Raw genomic sequence first — 19,218 nt, forward strand, 5'->3', positions numbered from 1 at the left:
AGGCTATTATCATATCAGTCCCACCAGATTCATGTTTAAAATTGTATACTAATAAAGTTATCAGTTTTGTGTATATGTTCATAATTTTTGACCAGGTGCCATACTAGCAGACACTATACTAGGCTACATGCATGTGATGAAGGTGGAAAATGGTCTCTCAGAGCTAGGGTACTCCAAGTCAGACATTCCTGCGCTGGTAAAGGGTACACTGCCTCAGGTAAACTGCTCTATCAAATGCTTCAATATAAAGCAATTAAATATATCAATTAGGAAACATGGTATCTTTAGGGTATATGGTACCAAAGCTATATAACCTGGTGATGTGAATATATTGATATGTAACTTTGTGCCTTTAAAAATTATTCATTTAAACTTGTACTATTACATGAGTTTTCACAAATTCAAATAGTATAACCATTTCACTGTTTTAACTAGGTGCTTATTTTAGAGACATTTTCTTTAGAGACTAAAATAAACAAAAATATATTGCAGTTTCTACCCTTAAATATTAAAAACATAAAATTATTACAATGCTATTGTAATTAATAAATTGTGAGATAAACATTTGATAAGTAAGTCATCACGATTTACTATGATATTTTCTAATTTTTACATGTTTCTTCCTCCATGTGTTATAACTAAAGCGTATTTTCTTAATACATTGTTTTAAAATTATAAAAAAACACTAATTCATCAACAATTTTCGTAATTGGGATATCTTAAGAAAACAATACAATTAATTGTAACAAATTTAGCAAAATATACAAAACTTAGTATTACAAAACCAGATAAAGCATTGAATTATACTGTAGATAAGAATATTAAATTCTCGTCCTCATTATACTTTTAAATAAAATTAATTCTAAAATGTCTTCTTTCAGGACCGTATGACAAAACTAGCACCCAGAGAACAAAGTGAAGAGGACTTAGCTCAGCTCTTCGAAAATTCTTTATCAGTTTACTAACCAGGAAGTTATAGCCTTCCTCACATGGGTGTATATAAGGGCGGGCTCAGGGACCCCTCCCCCCAAAAGTTTTGAAAGACAGACATTAAAATTGCTCCCAGTAATATTTTTAAGCTAGGACACATTTAGAGATCTTAAAGCTCAATACTTTCCAGGTAGAATATTCCCTAGCTCATGTTTTTGGAGGGCATTTTAAACCTTCTAAATTACCAAATGTGTCAGCCCCTCTGAAATAATTTGTTATATATCCCATCACGTCTCCTCAGGGCCATGTGGAATTTCATATCTACTTTTTTAAGGGATGTTTGTGGTTCAAGGACCTTATTATCTCATCATATATTTGACATAAGCAGTGTCATTATCTATCTATAATAATAATAATGACATTATCTATAATAATATATTATATTTTCATTTAACACAGTTAAAGGTTATGCTCTAATATATTCCAAAATATTAGAATATTTTAATAGATTCATATACAAGGATATTTTTAATCAACATTAAAACTTTTGCATTACATTTGATTCACTAGGTTAAGTGTTGTGGAAGAACTATTGCATCCTAACCTATCCTTTCAGTAAAGACTCATTTTATTCCACTTGCTACAATATATTTCTAAGGATGATATGATTCTGATACTCAATACCTCATCATATTAAAGATATTCAATGTCATTGCTACTTCCACTTGATTCCATTACCTCTTACTTTAAAGCAGTTTTAAACAAATAAGGATTGTCACAAGTATGTATTTTATCATCCTAATAGAGATTGTCATAAATTAAGCATTTTATAACAAGGAATACACTATAAAAAAATAGTCATTAAAAAAATGCAAGTTATTGAAGGCTGGACTCACTTTCACAAAAACACTAAATCATAAATTGTGTTTTTTTATACAAGCACTTTAGCACTTGTTTCATAAACCTTGGGATAAGGTTTACAATTTTAATTTTAGACATTTGAAATAGTGAAATAATATTTTCTAGAATTAGTACATTTTTAGATAGAAGTAAAGTTTGAATCGGAATTTGAATGATTTTGATATCGGTATAGAAATGTAATTTTTCTCATCCTTATTGGCTGAGCCTATCTTTCGATAGGCTGGAAAGATTAATTTTCTGTCTATCCGCATAATATATTGAGAATGACCTGGTACTTATAGACTTGGAATTTTACATGAAGCTTCATTTCTATATAGGCAACATCGAATTCATTTATGGTGTATGCCACTACATGGGATTTGGCTGAGCCTCATTGAAGATTATCACTCAGTAGGCTGGTACAATGTCTGTCGAGGGGTCACAGGGCTAACCTTAGCTTTTATGGGGCTCAGTGCAAACTTTTATTGTGGAGCTCTTCATTTGTCTACACTTCCCTTCAAACCACTACAATTTTGGCTACATATAACGTAAACACAGGATAAGACGTAGATAATAAGAGAAAACATATTACAATATTAATAATACTTGACTATTAAATGCAAAGAAGATAAATTAAGCTATTAATAAATGAAAATAGACTAACATTAAAAATATGTCTAGAGATTAATCGTCTTTTGGGCCTATTAAATTGATTTAATGGATATTATAATTCAATCATAAAAGGATATAATAATTCATTACCATAATCATTAACATTGACAATACCGTGGTCATTACATTCATAATAACTGAAATATTCTGACAGGGAAAATGCCCCCAAAATTTCCATGTGGCTCTTGCTCAATAGGTGTCAAGTATTCAGGAATTAAATGCACTGGCCCTTGTAATATGTGGTACCCATGCAGGCTGTCAGAACATCCCAGAAAAATCTTTTAAAAAATTGACAAGCAATGAAATTGATATTTGGAGATGCAGCAGCTGCAGAGAAACTGTTGATGCCACACCAACGACCCCCGTCTGCTCCAGCATCCCAAATTTGTTGTTCTCTTCCATAAATGATTTAGAGAGCAGTCTTAGTGAAAATAAACATTTTAGAAAACCTTGAAGACAATGGGGAAAAGTTACAAGCAGCTGCAAAAATAGGAGCAGCTCTGTTAGAGGAAAACAATTTTTTGAAAGAAAAAAATTTTGAGGCTAGAGATCAAAATAGAATTATTAGAAGAAAAAATTTTTAAATTTGAAGCTGAAGAAAATAAGTATATTGGTAAAATAGAAGATTTGCTTCATAATATTTCTGAAACACAAGTTCAACTAGAAAAGGAAAAAAAACTTCGGATGGACGCACAAAGTATCTTTGAAGAACATGATAGCCAACAAGGTCAACTAGTTGATGACTATGTCAAAAACAATAGATCATTTGAAAAATACAATTAGTACTCTTGAAAAGAAAATTACTTCCCAAAAAACTCAACATTCAGAGTTAACAAAATACTCTAACAAGGGAACTCAAGCTGAACCCCTACACCTCGCCACTCAGCCTGCAACTGTTTCCTCAAGCTTTCTCATCGATCTCGCTCAGCTAAAAGATAGGCAAAACAGTTTGGAAAATGCAGTTAAGGCCTTAACGACACAAATTCAAGATGTACCACTTATCAAAGAAAAACATATAACTGCAGCTCAAAGTCACAAAATAGTGAGGAACAATGCGCTAATTAAACCTAACTATACTCCTGCTAAAAAAGGAAAAAAGAACTTTTTTAGCGTTTCATTGCAAATGGCTATGAATAAACAACGTTTAGCTGCTCAAGACTTGGATCAGATTAAGATAGGGGGAGTCTGTCAAACCCCGTCACAAAAACAGAACACCACCTGTGTGACTCAAGGCTCCAGCCAAACGACAACTGACCAACAGATGATAGGGGGAGTCTGTCAAACCCCGTCACAAAAACAGAAACACCACCTGTGTGACTCAAGGCTCCAGCCAAACGACAACTGACCAACAGATGATAGGGGGAGTCTGTCAAACCCCGTCACAAAAACAGAACACCACCTGTATGACTCAAGGCTCCAGCCAAACGACAACTGACCAACAGATGATAGGGGGGAGTCTGTCAAACCCCGTCACAAAAACAGAACACCACCTGTATGACTCAAGGTTCCAGCCAAAAGACAACCGACCAGCAGATGACTCAAGGCTCCAGCCAAACGACAACTGACCAAACAGATGATAGGGGGAGTCTGTCAAACCCCGTCACAAAAACAGAAACACCACCTGTATAACAAGACCACTGGATACCCCAATTTCAGGAGGGTAACAGAACTGTTGTGGAAGTACAAATACATCACCAGGACAACTACTCACCTCCACAACATACCATTAATAGGACAGTTCAAAAACAGTATTTTTTAGAAACTGTTCCACAGAAGAGAACGCGCTACAAAACTCGGGTATTCATGAATTCAATGTTCCAGACACAGAGAAATACACCCTCTTTTACCAACCAATCAAATGCAAAACACAATTCACGATTATTACACCAAAATACAGACAGAATTGCTAACAAAATTAATAGAATGAATTCTCTCCTGGAAATACAAAAACCAGATGTTTTGATTGTAACCGAACACGGCCAAAATAAAGAAACACTCCTGAACACTAGGCTTATTGGGTACACACTGATTTCTGACTACAGCAGGAAACAGCATCTAAAGGGGGGAGTAGCTATCTACACGAAAGAACATCTTAAGGAAAACAGTGAGGCTATCATCACTATCGAAGATCTCTCAATAGAAATGGTGTGTGAAGTGGCTGCCATTAAGCAAAAAGTGGGCAAGTCAATTTTCATTATAGTAGGTATTTACAGACCAGATAACAACCTCGAGTCTGGCCTAGAAGTGCTAGCTGAAGCCCTAGAAAACTTACAGTCTCAGCAACACCCCATCATTCTAATGGGTGACATAAATATCGACTGCCTGAAAAAATCAAAACGACACAACACTACTGATCGAGACCCTGGCAAGCTACAACCTCTATAGAAAGAACCTCCCTGCCACTCGGATAACACCAACATCAAGAACATCCATCGACTGTGTATGCTGCAACATCAGAGAAGAAGAAATCACTGTAAAGGTAATAGAAACCAGCATATCAGATCATACGGGACAACTGTGTGTCATAAAGGGAAGAAAAACTCAAACGCCAACCACAACTTGTTGGAGGGGTAGAAACATGAGTCACAGAAACATACTGACAATGAAACATCTCCTTAGTCAAGAAATCTGGACAGAAGTATACAACTCCAATGAAGTTAATGAAGCATATGGACAATTTCAGCCGAACTCTTCTTGCAGCACTCAATCAAGCATGTCCAGTGAAACATACCAGGTGCAAAAGAAGCGGAAACAAAAATAAACACACTCTCAACAACCCTAATGCTCAAAAATTGAGGCAAAGATTTCTTTTCGCTCAAAACGCTTTACAACACCACTGGTAGCGAGAGGAACATAAAAGACACGCTGCCCATCTCAAGAAAGAATATGACTTGCAACTCCGCCACCTAAGACAACAAGACACAATAGCTAAGATAACAGATGCGGATAATAAAACAAAAGCCATCTGGGATGTCATTAAACTTAGAAAGGCAGCCAAAAGAAAACAAAAATGCCCTCACCCAACTCGAGGTAGGTGGCCCAGGTTACGTCCAGCCCAGTGCGGATGGCAGACTATCTCAACAACTTTTTTGTCAACATGGCTGAAGAAACCATCATAAACAATGGGCTGAACAATAAACAACCATTTACCTCCGACCGAAAATAGTTACATCCCCAACCTGACACTGAAGCCAACTAATTCAGAAGAAGCTGCCAACATTATTAGTGGATTGAAGTCAAAGCCCTCAGCAGGATACGATGACTTATCTACCATAGTCCTGAAAAAGTGCCAAGACGAACTTATAGAAACCACTGGTGCACATTACTAATCTATCTTTTTCATCAGGAGTTTTCCCGTCTGCCCTGAAACTTTCAAAAGTGTACCCCAAGTTCAAACAAGGTGATGCCACAAAAGCAGGCAACTACAGGCCTATCTCACTAATCCCAACCATATCCAAAGTAATAGAAAAATTAGTGCTGATTAGACTTCTCGAACATCTTTCAAACAACAATCTCTTAACAGAATATCAGCACGGCTTCCTACCTGGTAAATCTACAACCACAGCACTGATTAATCTTGTAGAGTTTCCTACTAGATCAGCATGAAGATAGGAACACATCAACTGCCATTTTTCTAGACTATAGTAAAGCCTTTGATAGTCTTGACCATGAACACCTTCTGAAAAAGTTAATGACACTTGGAATTCGTGGAACCTCAAAAGCATGGTTTACCAGCTACTTAACGGAACGAACACAAATGGTTGAGCTAAGATACAACAGTAATAGAGAAACGGAAAAGGTCAGGTCAAGCACAAAAAAGATCACAATAGGTGTAACCCCAGGGCTCTGTGTTGGGACCCATTATGTTCATTCTCTTCACAAATGACTTCCCTAAGTATATACAGGAATACAGCAACTGCATCATGTATGCTGATGACTCAGTGCTCTTGCTCGGCAGAAGAACTCCTGGTCAACTAGAAATAGATGCATACACAGCAGTGAATATGGCTATCCAATATTGTCATAACAATGACCTAGTTGTGAACGAGAAGAAAGACAAAACAGCTCATTCTAGGGAGGTGTAGAAAAAAAAACTCCAAGGCTACCAGAGACCGATGACACCACCTTTACCAAGTACCTTGGGGTAACAGTTGACCAAGACCTTTCTTGGACACCACACATCAACAACCTCTGCAAAAAGCTAAGCACCCAGACTGTATGTAATACGACGAATAAAAAATATAGGAAACACCATGACCACGAGGATTGCATACTTCTCCCTGTTTGAATCCTATATCCGCTATGGGATAGCAGCTTGGGGAGGGACAACTTCTGGCAACCTGCAACGCATACTTCTGAAACAAAAAAAAAGCCATACGAATACTGGGTAATCTCCAACCACGAGAGTCTTGCAGGGATGCTTTCAAGCACCTCAAAATCTTAACAGTCATAGGCCTGTACATCCTGGAAACAGTAACGTATGTCCACATCAAGACTCCAGGCATAGCAGAAAGGGGTGAGCAATTCCATCACTACAACACCAGACGGGCCACTGACTACTGCCTTCCTGTGCAACCGACTCCGCAGCACTGAACATAAGCCAAGTTACATCGGCGCCAAAATGTGGAACTGTTTGCCAGAGATGCTGAAAAAAAGTGGATCAACAACAATTTGCTCGTCACTTGAAGACCTGGCTTCTCAATCGACCCTTCTACAAGCATTGAAGAATTCATGAGCTGGCAAACTCAACCAGACTTTTTGAAAAATTACTCAGAATTGTACTTGCTCCTCAGTAATATTGTATGACACTATACTTATCTTGACGATAACGTAATAAAGATATTTTTGATTTGATTTTTGATTTGATTTGATTTGATTAAGTTATATTATTTTCACTGGTTCATTAGTGCCTTAAATACTGTCAAAATAAATACTGTTCTGAGACATAACATTTCTATAGTAGTATATCACATTTACAAATTACCATACACTAAAAACTTTCTAGCAGGTTGTAAATCACTGTATAAAAATTTAGTTTCCTATTGAAACAGTAAAATAATGATCGAATGCTGTGCTTTTGTGAAGGCTGTGATGCTAATATAACAATACTAGGTGTCTTACTTCAGACTGTTTTGCTGTTTGCAATAAACAATTATGTTTATTTAAACTTTCTTTATTAATACATTATAATTTATCTGACAAAACTTAAATACTGTTTTCATATGGAGCTCAGTGCAGCTACATGGGTCACACCTATCACTAACTCTGTGGGATATGTAAACATTTCTTTTCAGTAAGATTATAATCTGCCCATCTATCTGTAGGACATTTTATAAAAAATGAAATTAGATATACTCAAAATTTTGTATGCAACTTCAGTGAAGCATGTTACACACACCACGTGTGACATACTCATACATTTAATAATATTAATATAATGTAATATATCAGTAAAACTTTAAGTCAGAACATTTAACTTCCACTTTTTTACAAAATTTTAATTTACTAAATGTGTTATATTTGTTTTTTATTCTAGCGTTTATAAATTTGTCAAACCATGATCATCGAATAGAATAAAATAAAATGAATATTAGTCCAAACTTGTCTCATTTAAAAGCTCATTTGTACTAATATAACAATACTAGTGTTAACAATATCAGCATCTTTGGAACTTGTCTTATCTCTCCTCATATTTTTCTTCACAATACATTGATATCTGCTAGTCTTTTACTTTGGTTTTCAAAATAATAAAAATTTGTTGCCTCATTCATTCCTATTTGACAATATTTGCTGATACAAACATTTAAATTTATAAATACAATAACTCAGTTATAATAAACTTAAATTTTGCATGTTGTTTGTTCTTTTATTAGCTACATTTTCAAGTTCAAACAATTTTAATGCGTAAATAGTACATGCGGAAATTTGCTCATGCACAACCTCTTTCATAGTCCTAAATTTTATAGCACTTGTATATATATATATATTTTTTTTTTTTTGGTTCAACATTTTCGTATTGTAGGAGAATATAAAAAAAAATTAATAAAATTAAGGGTGGACAAATTGCCTTCAAGCAACATCTCACATGTTGCACCTCCTTCCTGAAAAACATTCAATGGCTAACAACTGCAACAATACCATCAAGTTTAAGATGGAGCGACCATTTTACTCAATGAAGGAATATTTTTAATCAAGATGATCGACATTGTAATGCAAGACCAGACTTTCAAAAACTTTTGTAATTCATGTAAGTTTTTGATAAATGTACATTTCTTTAAAGAAATTGTAATAAAGATCTTTTGACCCCCCCCCACCCCCCCCCCCCCCCACCCCCCCCCCCCCCCACCCCCCCCCCCCCCCACCCCCCCCCCCCCCCACCCCCCCCCCCCCCCACCCCCCCCCCACTATTGCCACCAAATGTCATAAACTCAATACAGAAATCCATGATCTAAAATGATCCAGCTCCCCAAGAGGATAACAGTCTTCTCAAGGAAACAAGCTCTCCCCAATTAATAGTTGAAGGATAAGATTTATAGCTGCTCTGTGGTTAGAACTCAACTTGAGATTTTTGTCTTCCAGGTTCCATGTGAACAAGTGGAAGCAGAATCATTGTAAGTATTTTAATTGGGCTTCATGCTGTGTTAGAGATTATGACATTTGATTTAATTTGTATTAGAACCATCTATGGTATATGTATTTACTCTAATTACCTTTTTGGATAAAATTCTACCCAACTTATAGAAAAAATATATTGGCCTCTCTTTAACAGATTATTCATTTGAGCCCATGGTTATAGTTAGCACTAGTTTTCATTTGATGTTGCACACCTGCTATTGTTGAAAACCCTCCAGCCATAACAGCATGCAGCTCTGATTTGGTGAGATCCTTAATGTATGGCTTGTACATGAGTGGAGCCTCAGTCTGTAACAAAAAGGTAATAATTATTCTTAAAATTAAAAAAATTAACATTATTAATAATAGTCAATGAAGAGATTTTTTCAACATTTGTTTCTTAAAATATTATTATTAGCGTAAAATATACTTTACAAAGAAATTTTCAAAATAGGTATTTAGTTTGAAGATGTATTATTTAAGATGTAGGGAGATCTTGTAGAAGATTTTTTAACAAGACGACATCAAATTTAAAAGTAGTTAAGCTATGTCTTTCAACAGACTTTTCACATTACAATTGGGTCATCCGGAAAGTAAGGCCTGTTTTCCAGTAACTATTTGAGCGGTTAGCGAACAGTGCAATGCACATGCACGCCGACTCTCAGCATTCCTTGCGCAAAAATTATGCCATTTGCAGTGAATTCATTGTAGAGTGCTGTTAACTGCGGGAATTTAAGATGTTCAAAAGAATTTATCAATTCAGTTTTTGGCAGCAAGAAACGTTCCACAACGGATATACATAGACAGATAAGTGAAATGTACAGCCCTAATGCAATGAGTGACTGCAAAGTGCAAAAGTAGGTGAGAACTTTCAAAGATAGATAGCCATCAGTAATCATGGAAGATTGGGTCAATGTCGTTGATGAAAAGATTCATGAAGATCAGTGATTTATCATTTCATCATTAGCATTGGAATTTCCCACTGTAACTAAAGCGACAGCACAAAATTGTCTCTGAACATTTGAAATTTCACAAAGTGTGCTTGTGTTGTTTCCAGGCTCCTTAATGAGGAACACAAAATGAGAAGAATGGGCTCCTGACTTTTTGGTCCCATATCATGAGGAAGGTGATATTGTTTTAGAGAACATTGTTACAAGTGATGAGACAAGGGTTTCTCACATAGCCCCAGAAACAAAACGCTAGTCAATGGAATGGTGTCACCGGTTAATGTCAAAACCAAGCAATCAATCTCAACAAGCAACGTTATGGCGACAGTGTTTTGGGATAGACATGGAATATTGTTAGTCAAGTTTATGGAACAAGGAAGAACATTAAATGCAGCCACTTACTGCAATACTCTGACTAAACTTCAACTTGCAATACAGAATAAGCAACGTGGCCTATTGACGTCTAGAGCTCTCTTGATGCGTAACAATGCCAGACTCCAGTCTGCCATCCAAACCCAAAATTTCATTAGATCATTTGGTTGGGAACAGATTGACCAGCCGCCATACAGTCTGAACTTCACATGAGCGACATTCACTTGTTTCGCTACCTAGAGGAGTTTTTAGGCAGTAAGCACTTCAACAATGATGATGAGGTGAAAGAAGCAGTTAAAGATTGGTTATCCTCACAGGTGGCAGACTTCTACAACATTGGCATTCAAAAGTTTGTAGAACTTTATGACAAAAATGGAAACCGTGTTTAAAAAGTAAAGAAAGATGTCAGGAATCAAATAAAACAAGATTTTAAAAAAGTCTGTTGTTATTAATGTTTTATAAGAAATCAGACCTTACTTTCTGGATGACTCTCATAATATGTATCTAATGAGTATAACCAAGTCACTAACCATTCCAAGAAAAACACTGGAGACCGCATTGACAGACTCCATAACTGTAGTTCCCAACAACTCTTGTATCAGCCATCCCAATTTCAGACAAATGACTTGCATCCAGCCCAGGTAGAACAGCACTTGAACAAGCATGCCCACATAGAATATAGCTGACAAGGCCTGCAAACTTCACATGTCTAAATTACTCCAGAATTTGTTCATACACATTAATGTTGTAACTAATATCCAAATAAATTTTCATAATCATATAAGATTGCATAGAGTGTTGCAATATTAATACATCTGACAGTTAACACTGTTAAATTGAGTGCCTCTAAATAAAAATGTATCAATGTCAAGATAGAAAGTGAACAATGTTAAGTAAACAATGCAAACGTTTCTAATATTTAAAATTACATATTTTTAGACAAATCAATTGATTTTTTTTAAGTAATAAATATAATTGTTACATAAATTTTCTTTATCTAAAGACATACTGGTTTTTCTTGGATTTTGAGGTTTTACTGAATGGGCCTCTTTCATTACTAATATGATTGTATTCATATAAGAAATCATATGCAAATACACACTTACACTTGAGCTGAAGACCAACAGCATGACAACGTGAGTTTTCATTACATTTATGAAGATAAGTTGTTTTATTGTTGTGCTTGCAATTCTTTAAAAATTAGATTTCTATTAATTTCTTAACCCATGAAGTTATTGAAAATATTTAAAAAAAAAAACAACTGGTACAGTACAGTATAATTAATGTGCCCTTTCCTTTAACCCTAGAATGGTAAGCTTTATAAATACCACTATCAGTAAGCATTTGTAAATTTTAAGATGTATTGGCCTTACTTTTAACTTATTAGTAAAGGCTTATAAGAACTTGCTTTTTAGTTTTCTAAATTGCACCATGGAAAATTTACCGGATCTCATATTTTTGTGTGTGTTTTAAATTGGGTAGTTAGTATGTGGTTTAAGAAAATGTTCTATAAAATAACTATAACTATTAACTACTAAAATGTATGTTTTTATAGTAATTTTCATAGATATCTCTTACAATACATAATCTGACAGGTATAAAAAAACCTTTGTTGTTATAAAAGAGTCTGTGCTTTTTAGGCTTTAAAAGTTTTGATTTCAATATATTATTTCAAATAATAAAAATATTAAGTGAATAACCAATAATTTTATAGTGTGTATCTTGTGATGACCATTGCATTTTCCTCATAGTTAATATTAATTGTTTCCAAGCGACAGTGTATTCCATAGAAATAAAATTTGAGTTTCCCGTTTTAACTTGTCTTCAAAAATTAATATATCCATATACATTGTAACTTAAAAAGCATTCTTGTTTCGCTGTGGCTATATGGCCGGCTACCGTCTGTAGATTAGACAGACGGGCGATGAGTGGTGACGTCACCGTGACGTAACGAAAGGGCAGCCATAACTGTCACATTAACACCAGTGCCTTAGAAATATAAAAAACACAATTTGTAGACTATTTTATTAATTGCATATTATGCATTGCTAATGTATTGAACGTTAATGTAATAAAAGTGTACGCTTAAATAAATTAAAAAAGAATAAAAATATACAACTAAAAATTAACCATGTACCACAATCTACACTTCGTAGTTTATTAAGATATAGTTTTGTTTCTCGCAATTTTACTGGAATGTTTCAATTAATAGTCATTAAGAGAAATCATAATTAATTATAAATAATTTTTGTCATATTAAATATGTATGTCATTTAATAGCATAATATAACTGGAACATTTGTTTTATTTACTAATAACACTCAAATGGTTATGATTTCATTGTATATTGTATGTAAGTGGTAAGAGGGAAATTAGTCTCTCGTCTTGAGATATTTGAAAATTAATTATTCCATTTACCAATTAAAAATAGTTTTATTATTAATCACTTAAGTATTAACGGACTTTATCAGGACAGTAGGTTCTTATAGAAGGGATATTGGTACAGTTTAAAGTATATAGCAAACCTCGAATCACTTATTCTTAATTGAATATGGTCCGTATTTTCTTTATTATTGATAAAAGCTTTCAACTGGTCAAAAGAACTAAACTTTCTACAACCCGCCATTTTAATAACAATGCACAGTGCTAGAGCTACTTCAAAACCTTTGGCGTCACAGTCTGTGACGTCATAGTCGTTCCCGTCCTTTGAAACTAAGACCGGTGACCGGGCATATAGCCACTCCGTTCTTGTTTCTATAATAACAGTTTATTCGTGAAATGCTAAACATTTTTATAAATTATAAAATATTACGAAACCATATCACCACAGTGTATACCATCATAATTAGCTCTTACCTGAAAAGCAAAAACTGCATCTTGCCTTACAATCCGTTCACCATACACAAGGGTTGCTCCAACATAAGCGTATTCCAAAAATTTTTCAGCCAAATTTCCAATGCATTTGAAAACCTGCCTCCCAACTTTCCATCTTATTGCCAACAATCCAATGATAAATTGGATTAGTAATCCCATATAAACGGTTTTCCATTTTACCTAAACATAAATATCATTCTGAGTATAAATTCACAATATTTCATTGTTTTTTTTTTTACATATTTTGTTATTTGAATTAGTACAACTAATTAGTACTTGATACTTTAAATAGTAAAATCAATAAATGTTTAAACAATGTTCTAACAATAAAATATACTTCTTTACAATAGTATAAACATTCTTATGTATAGATTGTATAATAAAAACTCTTCCTATCCAAATATTTGTTAACAACTAAAAATACTTACTCGAGTAGGATGTTTTGAAAATATGAATCCACAACAAATGAAGACAATAAGACCTCCTACAGAAATCAATCTTCTTCGGTTAGATGATGTGTCCCAAATGAGAAAAGCAACCAATAATATGACGACTCCACAAGCTGCAATGACTCTTGATTTTTCTGTAGGAGAATATTATTTAATGTTGGAGAATCAAGTAAAATTTTTGTAGATTCAGTATTGCTGTATTAAAAATACATTAATTCTAATTGTAATTACTCTAGATATAACAGTTACTTTTATAAAAATATGAAATTGTGACATGTAGTTCTTTATATTTTAATTGTAGATTTTATTTACTGAAAAATAAACCAAGCATTAATTAAATACACTTCATGTCTTCATACAAAATTGAAAAATAGATTTTGTTAGCTAAAGGCCAAACCATTTTTTATAATGTATAAGTTTTACAATACTTTTCATCTGACAAACATTATTCTGTCTGTCATTGAACTAATACTGTTATGATATACAAAATAACTAAATGGTCTAATGACTGAGGGTATAAAAGAACTTTTAGGATATTTATAGGACAATAGGACTGACTTTTGCATGTTAAAAATTTCAAGATGACACCCTGGGAAGTGGAAGAGACACCCAAACTCAAAATGCACACGATGGGATAAATAAGAATTTTGAAACCAAGATATTTATTGTGATTTATTTCTAGATATTCCAGGTCAAGATTTTAAATTACATTATTATAAAAAACTTATACGTTCTATTAGAACCTTCATAATGTAGTAGTAGCATGGTTGGACAATATATTGGAATCAATATTCACATATTGAAAGTGCATTTGAAAATTGTGAGTTCAGGGTTGTATCCTCTGGGAGGTATCCGAACGAAGTTACGAAATTTGACGAAAATAGGTCTTATTGACCTAAATATATTTCTTAAGTTTTCTTTTTCTGTCTAACATCTTTCAAAAATAGTAGAAATAGTGGTTTTTATGATCAAAATATATAAATTTTTGAAATACTGAGATAGATGAACTTACCTCCAAATTTTTAATAATGTTGTACAGTGGAAAGTCCTTGTAAAATATGGAATTATGAAGGGTGCAAAAATATTGTAATATAGCACTGTCCATACCAACAGACCAAAAATGATAAAACTGAATCCATATCCGTGACACCAGTCTGTGTTTACATTTTCTAAAAAAGATGAACAAAATAACAGTTAGTCAAGCAGTTTAACAGTATACATATAACGTTAAAGGTAAAGTATTTTATAAAAATAAATGCTAATTTAATATGATCATTAGTACTCAGTACCTAATGTTTTAGAACTAAAACTAAGAAAAACCATATTAGTTTTTGTAGAAACAAGTTAGATAAACTTTTTAGTTATTATTGTAATGTTACTCTTTTAGTATTTTTTGAATACATATTTAAACAATAATAGTATATGATAAAATTTAATATTTACTTTTAATTAACCAGTAAAGATATTAAAAAAATCAAACAAGCCCTGGCTTGTGTGTTTTAAAATGAGACATCTCGCATACCTATTTACTCCCATAACATAAGGTAGTAAATAAAAATGAGCTAAAATCAAGATGGCCACTTGTACAGTCGTCTCTTAGTGCATTTTTGTAAAAGTCTAGTACAAATTTGAAATGCACTGTAACACAAGAAATCGGTTACTATATAAATTGACAAAGTAAAACTAAAATCATCCTTATTTCATAAACTTTGAATTTAGTAATGGTGTCGGTAAATGCAATACTAAAAGCTTCAACCTTTGTTGTCTTAAATATTCCATTCACAAAATTAATTCAGTGAGTGGAATGGCTGGTATTGTTGCCAGTTCTTGAAACTCTGTCCAAAATGTTTCTTAACTGTTCTCTTCAACTCCTCTGGGACTATATTCTAAGTACGAGTATTAGAGCTTTTTTTTTTTAAATTGAGTATTAGAGCTGGTGTAGCTTACACTTTTCTCACTTGAAGTATGCTTATATACTGGCAGGCAGGCTTGCATATCTTATGTTATAGTGGTGCATCTGAGCGTTGATCTTTGTCATTTCTGGTACTTAAATGTAAACCTACATCAAGGCCTCTAGGGTGTTCAGGTTTACAAACATTAGAATGTTTAGTTGCTTAAAGAAATTCCTGCACAATTCCTATGCCTGGATTCTGATGATTTGTTTCTGCAGTATGAGCATATTACATATTTCCTGTTGTAGTGCTACCCCATACAGCCATATCATGTAGAATGTGTGCCTCAAACAAAGCATGGTAGGCAACTTTTACAGTACAGTACATGTGTCATTTATGCTTTATATCTGCAACATTACATAGAGTCCTGTGCAGAGTTTGTTGCAGAAAGGGTTCATATAAGGTGGTCATCATCTATTGTTACATCCATGTATACAGTGGAAGTGAGTTCTCACAATCCAGATAGTCTTGACATGGTTTCTTTGTATTTTCCTAACTAGTTATTTTGTTTTCCTTTCATTGACGACAAGTTCATTTCCATGGCCATATTAAATAGCTGCATTCAGAACCATATAGGAGATTACTTCCAATTTTTTTCCTAGCAGTAATGCTGGTAATGCTGTGTCATCTAAAAGATGAGTCCTCTACTGTAGTCTTGCATGTATTTGGAAAAGTCATTTGTGAATAAGGTAAAAAGTACAGGACACAGAACTGATGCCTGAGGAACTCCTCGAGATATCAATGTGGGAACTGATTTAATTTGTTCTATTCTACCTTTGTTTGCATAATTTATTTCAACCACTTGGCTTTATTCTGTTAGATAGCTAGTAAACCATGTTTCTGAAGTGTAAACCAGTTTGCGTGCAAATTGTTAATTTCTGTAGGAGTTGTTCATGGAAAAAACAGTCGAAAGCTTTACTATATTATAACAGTATGGCTATACAAGTATTACATTCCTTTAGTTGATCTATGAGGAACTCTGTTAGATTAATCAAGGTTACCAATTGTTGGTTTTCCACTTAAGAAGTCATGTTGATTTGGTGTCAGTTAGTAGTTGATGGGTTGAGAGATGTTCAAAAACTGTTCAAGAGATGTTAAATACTATTTTCTCTATTACTTTAGAAGAGGTTGCAATAGTGAGATTGGACTATAGGTTAGTGTTTGTTTTGTACAACCTTGCTTAAAATTAAGGTATACTTAAGCCACCAGCTTCAAGGCCAATGGAAAAATTCCGGAGTGAAGTTTAATAATATCAACTAGAAGGTGTATTATTTCATCCTTCCATAACTTCAACATCTTTGACATGATTTCATAATACCTAGCTGAGGTTTTCGCCTTCAACGACCTAATGATTTTGGACATTTCTTGGTTTGAATGAGCTGTAGTGGTGGAACGTTCCTATTTTCTGGTGGTAAAACTGTGTGTGTGTGTGTGTGTGTGTGTGTTTGTGTTCAAATTCATTTATTTAGAAGAATACATTTCACATTTATATACCACCCCAAGGCACCTTGTAAGGTGCGTGCGGGAATGCAGTTGACAAGTAAACATGTTTAGTCTTTATGGCTTGGTTCGCATTGGGATGTTTAATTGTAAGTACATTCTGTGATATTACAACTACTAATTAATTTACTCCTACTTTATAATCATCACTAGCAGACCAATAACAATGCGAACCAATTTGTAGTAAATATATTCTATTTATAATAAATATGACTGAAAATAGTAAACAAAAATATTGAGTATAAATTAAAACAGGCATATCCATAATATACAGGCTTAATATTATATAAAATGAGGTGTGATAAACATGCAAGAAATAAATAAACAATTTTAATAAATATAATAAATAGAAATAAATTACCATACTGTGCACTGTCTTAACTAAAACTAGCAGAACTATATATTAAATTACATTGTATTGAATTAAATTATTAAGAGGTGAACATTAACAGAACAGAGAATTAAAAAATTGTGAGCTGTGGCAATGTTTGAATAAAAAAAATACACAGCACTAGGCTAGTAGTTATGAATTTACTGATCAAGGTTTAATATAAACTGCACATCTTTCATTTATTTGGGTTTATAATCAAGAAATAAATTATTACCATATACTCTAATAAACCTGTTAAATAAAGTTAACCCTGCAAAACAAAACATGTGTCTAAATTTTTCTTTTACATAATTTGGCACATAGAGGAGATCATATTGAGCAGTTCTCGTTAATCGAGATGTCTGTTTTATTGGACAGTCATCTAAATATTTGTAAATATACATTAATACACATAAACTATACAACTGAGAAAATTATTACCCATACGCTCAATACCAAAACCTGTTCTCAATGCATTTCTTTGAGACATAATTATAGGATTCAGTATGGTATTATATGTGCCACCATAATGTATGATACCATATCTTATCATGCTTTCAAACCAGGAAACATACAAATACTTTACAAATTAGCTATTCAAAAATCCTCTCATATGGTATAAAGAATGATTAATTTGTCTTAACTTTTCCCCCAAGAACTGTATATGGTTGTTCCAATTGAGATGGCTATCTATGTACAATCCTAAGTATTTAATTGAACCAACTATTTCCACACTTGGACATTTACACACATACAGACACTGATGACTATGGCAAAACATTTTAAATCTATCTTCTAACTCGCATTTAGGCTTATCGTTATCAAAAAATAATACACATTTGGTTTTTGAAGCATTTATCAATAACTTATTACTAATTAACCATTCAGATACTTTCACTAAGTCTTTATCGATTTTCAGTTTAAGTTTATCTCTGTTGCCAGCTAAACAAACTAATGCTGTGTCATCAGCATATGCAAATATGGAAGAGTTGAGGTCAATATCCAGTAAGTCGTTAATATAGATAAGAAACATGAGTGGACTAAGTACTCCCCCCTGAGTAGTTCCGTAACATAGGTTTAAAGCGTCACTCTTGATATTATTATTTATTCTAAAAACCTGCTGACGGAATTTTGAAAAAGATGTTAGCCAAGCCAATGCAGAGCCTCCAATCCCATACCTTCTGAACTTATGTACTAAGATATCTATATCCAAAACATCAAAAGCTTTTTTTAAATCTAAATAAATAGCTAGAGTAACTTTTTGAGAGTTAACTGCATCTGTAATACAAGTTACATGTTTCTCTAAGGCTAAATCTGTTCCCTTATTAGGTAAAAATCCATATTGATTACTAGAAAAAAATTAAATTGCTGAAAGTGGTCCAGTAACTTTTCTTTAACTAATGTTTCAAATATCTTAGGTATAGTATTTATGAGAGAGATCGGGCGGTATGAAGACAATTCTGTGGTGTCCCCTGCCTTAAATATAGGTACCACCATGGCTACTTTATACTTGTCAGGAAATATACCTTGCTCTAGAGACTTACTATAAATAATATACAATAACGGTACAAAAAGATCTATGTTGTTCTTACCTAATACAATGCTTATGCCATCTATGCCAGTGCTGTTTTACTTTTAAT

The 19,218-nt window shown here is 33.5% G+C and overlaps 2 protein-coding genes across 6 annotated transcripts in view; one reads left to right on the forward strand and one right to left on the reverse strand.

Moving 5' to 3' along the window:
• The window catches only part of LOC124362749 (hydroxyacid-oxoacid transhydrogenase, mitochondrial-like), a 31,411-nt gene extending 29,769 nt beyond the window's left edge, over positions 1-1,642 (forward strand). The window contains exons 9-10 of the mRNA XM_046817498.1: positions 96-217; positions 882-1,642. Of these exons, the coding sequence (XP_046673454.1) occupies positions 96-217; positions 882-965 (206 nt within the window). The 3' untranslated portion in view covers positions 966-1,642. The remainder of the gene's footprint in view (positions 1-95; positions 218-881) is intronic.
• Positions 1,643-9,261: 7,619 nt separating this feature from the next.
• Positions 9,262-19,218, reverse strand: part of LOC124362750 (sodium/nucleoside cotransporter 2-like) — a 35,534-nt gene continuing 25,577 nt past the window's right edge. For 4 of the 5 annotated variants that reach the window (XM_046817501.1, XM_046817499.1, XM_046817503.1 and 1 more), the window contains 5 exons: positions 14,769-14,925; positions 13,736-13,889; positions 13,290-13,487; positions 10,964-11,125; positions 9,262-9,423 (listed from right to left, as the gene is read on the reverse strand). In XM_046817501.1, coding sequence (XP_046673457.1) covers positions 9,277-9,423; positions 10,964-11,125; positions 13,290-13,487; positions 13,736-13,889; positions 14,769-14,925 — 818 coding nt within the window. In that variant the 3' untranslated portion in view covers positions 9,262-9,276. Of the gene's footprint in view, positions 9,424-10,963; positions 11,133-13,289; positions 13,488-13,735; positions 13,890-14,768; positions 14,926-19,218 lie in introns of all 5 variants that reach the window. The other variant, XM_046817502.1, reaches the window with a different exon arrangement.

Source organism: Homalodisca vitripennis, chromosome 5 (genome assembly GCF_021130785.1).
Source record: "Homalodisca vitripennis isolate AUS2020 chromosome 5, UT_GWSS_2.1, whole genome shotgun sequence".
Taxonomy (NCBI): domain Eukaryota; kingdom Metazoa; phylum Arthropoda; class Insecta; order Hemiptera; family Cicadellidae; genus Homalodisca; species Homalodisca vitripennis.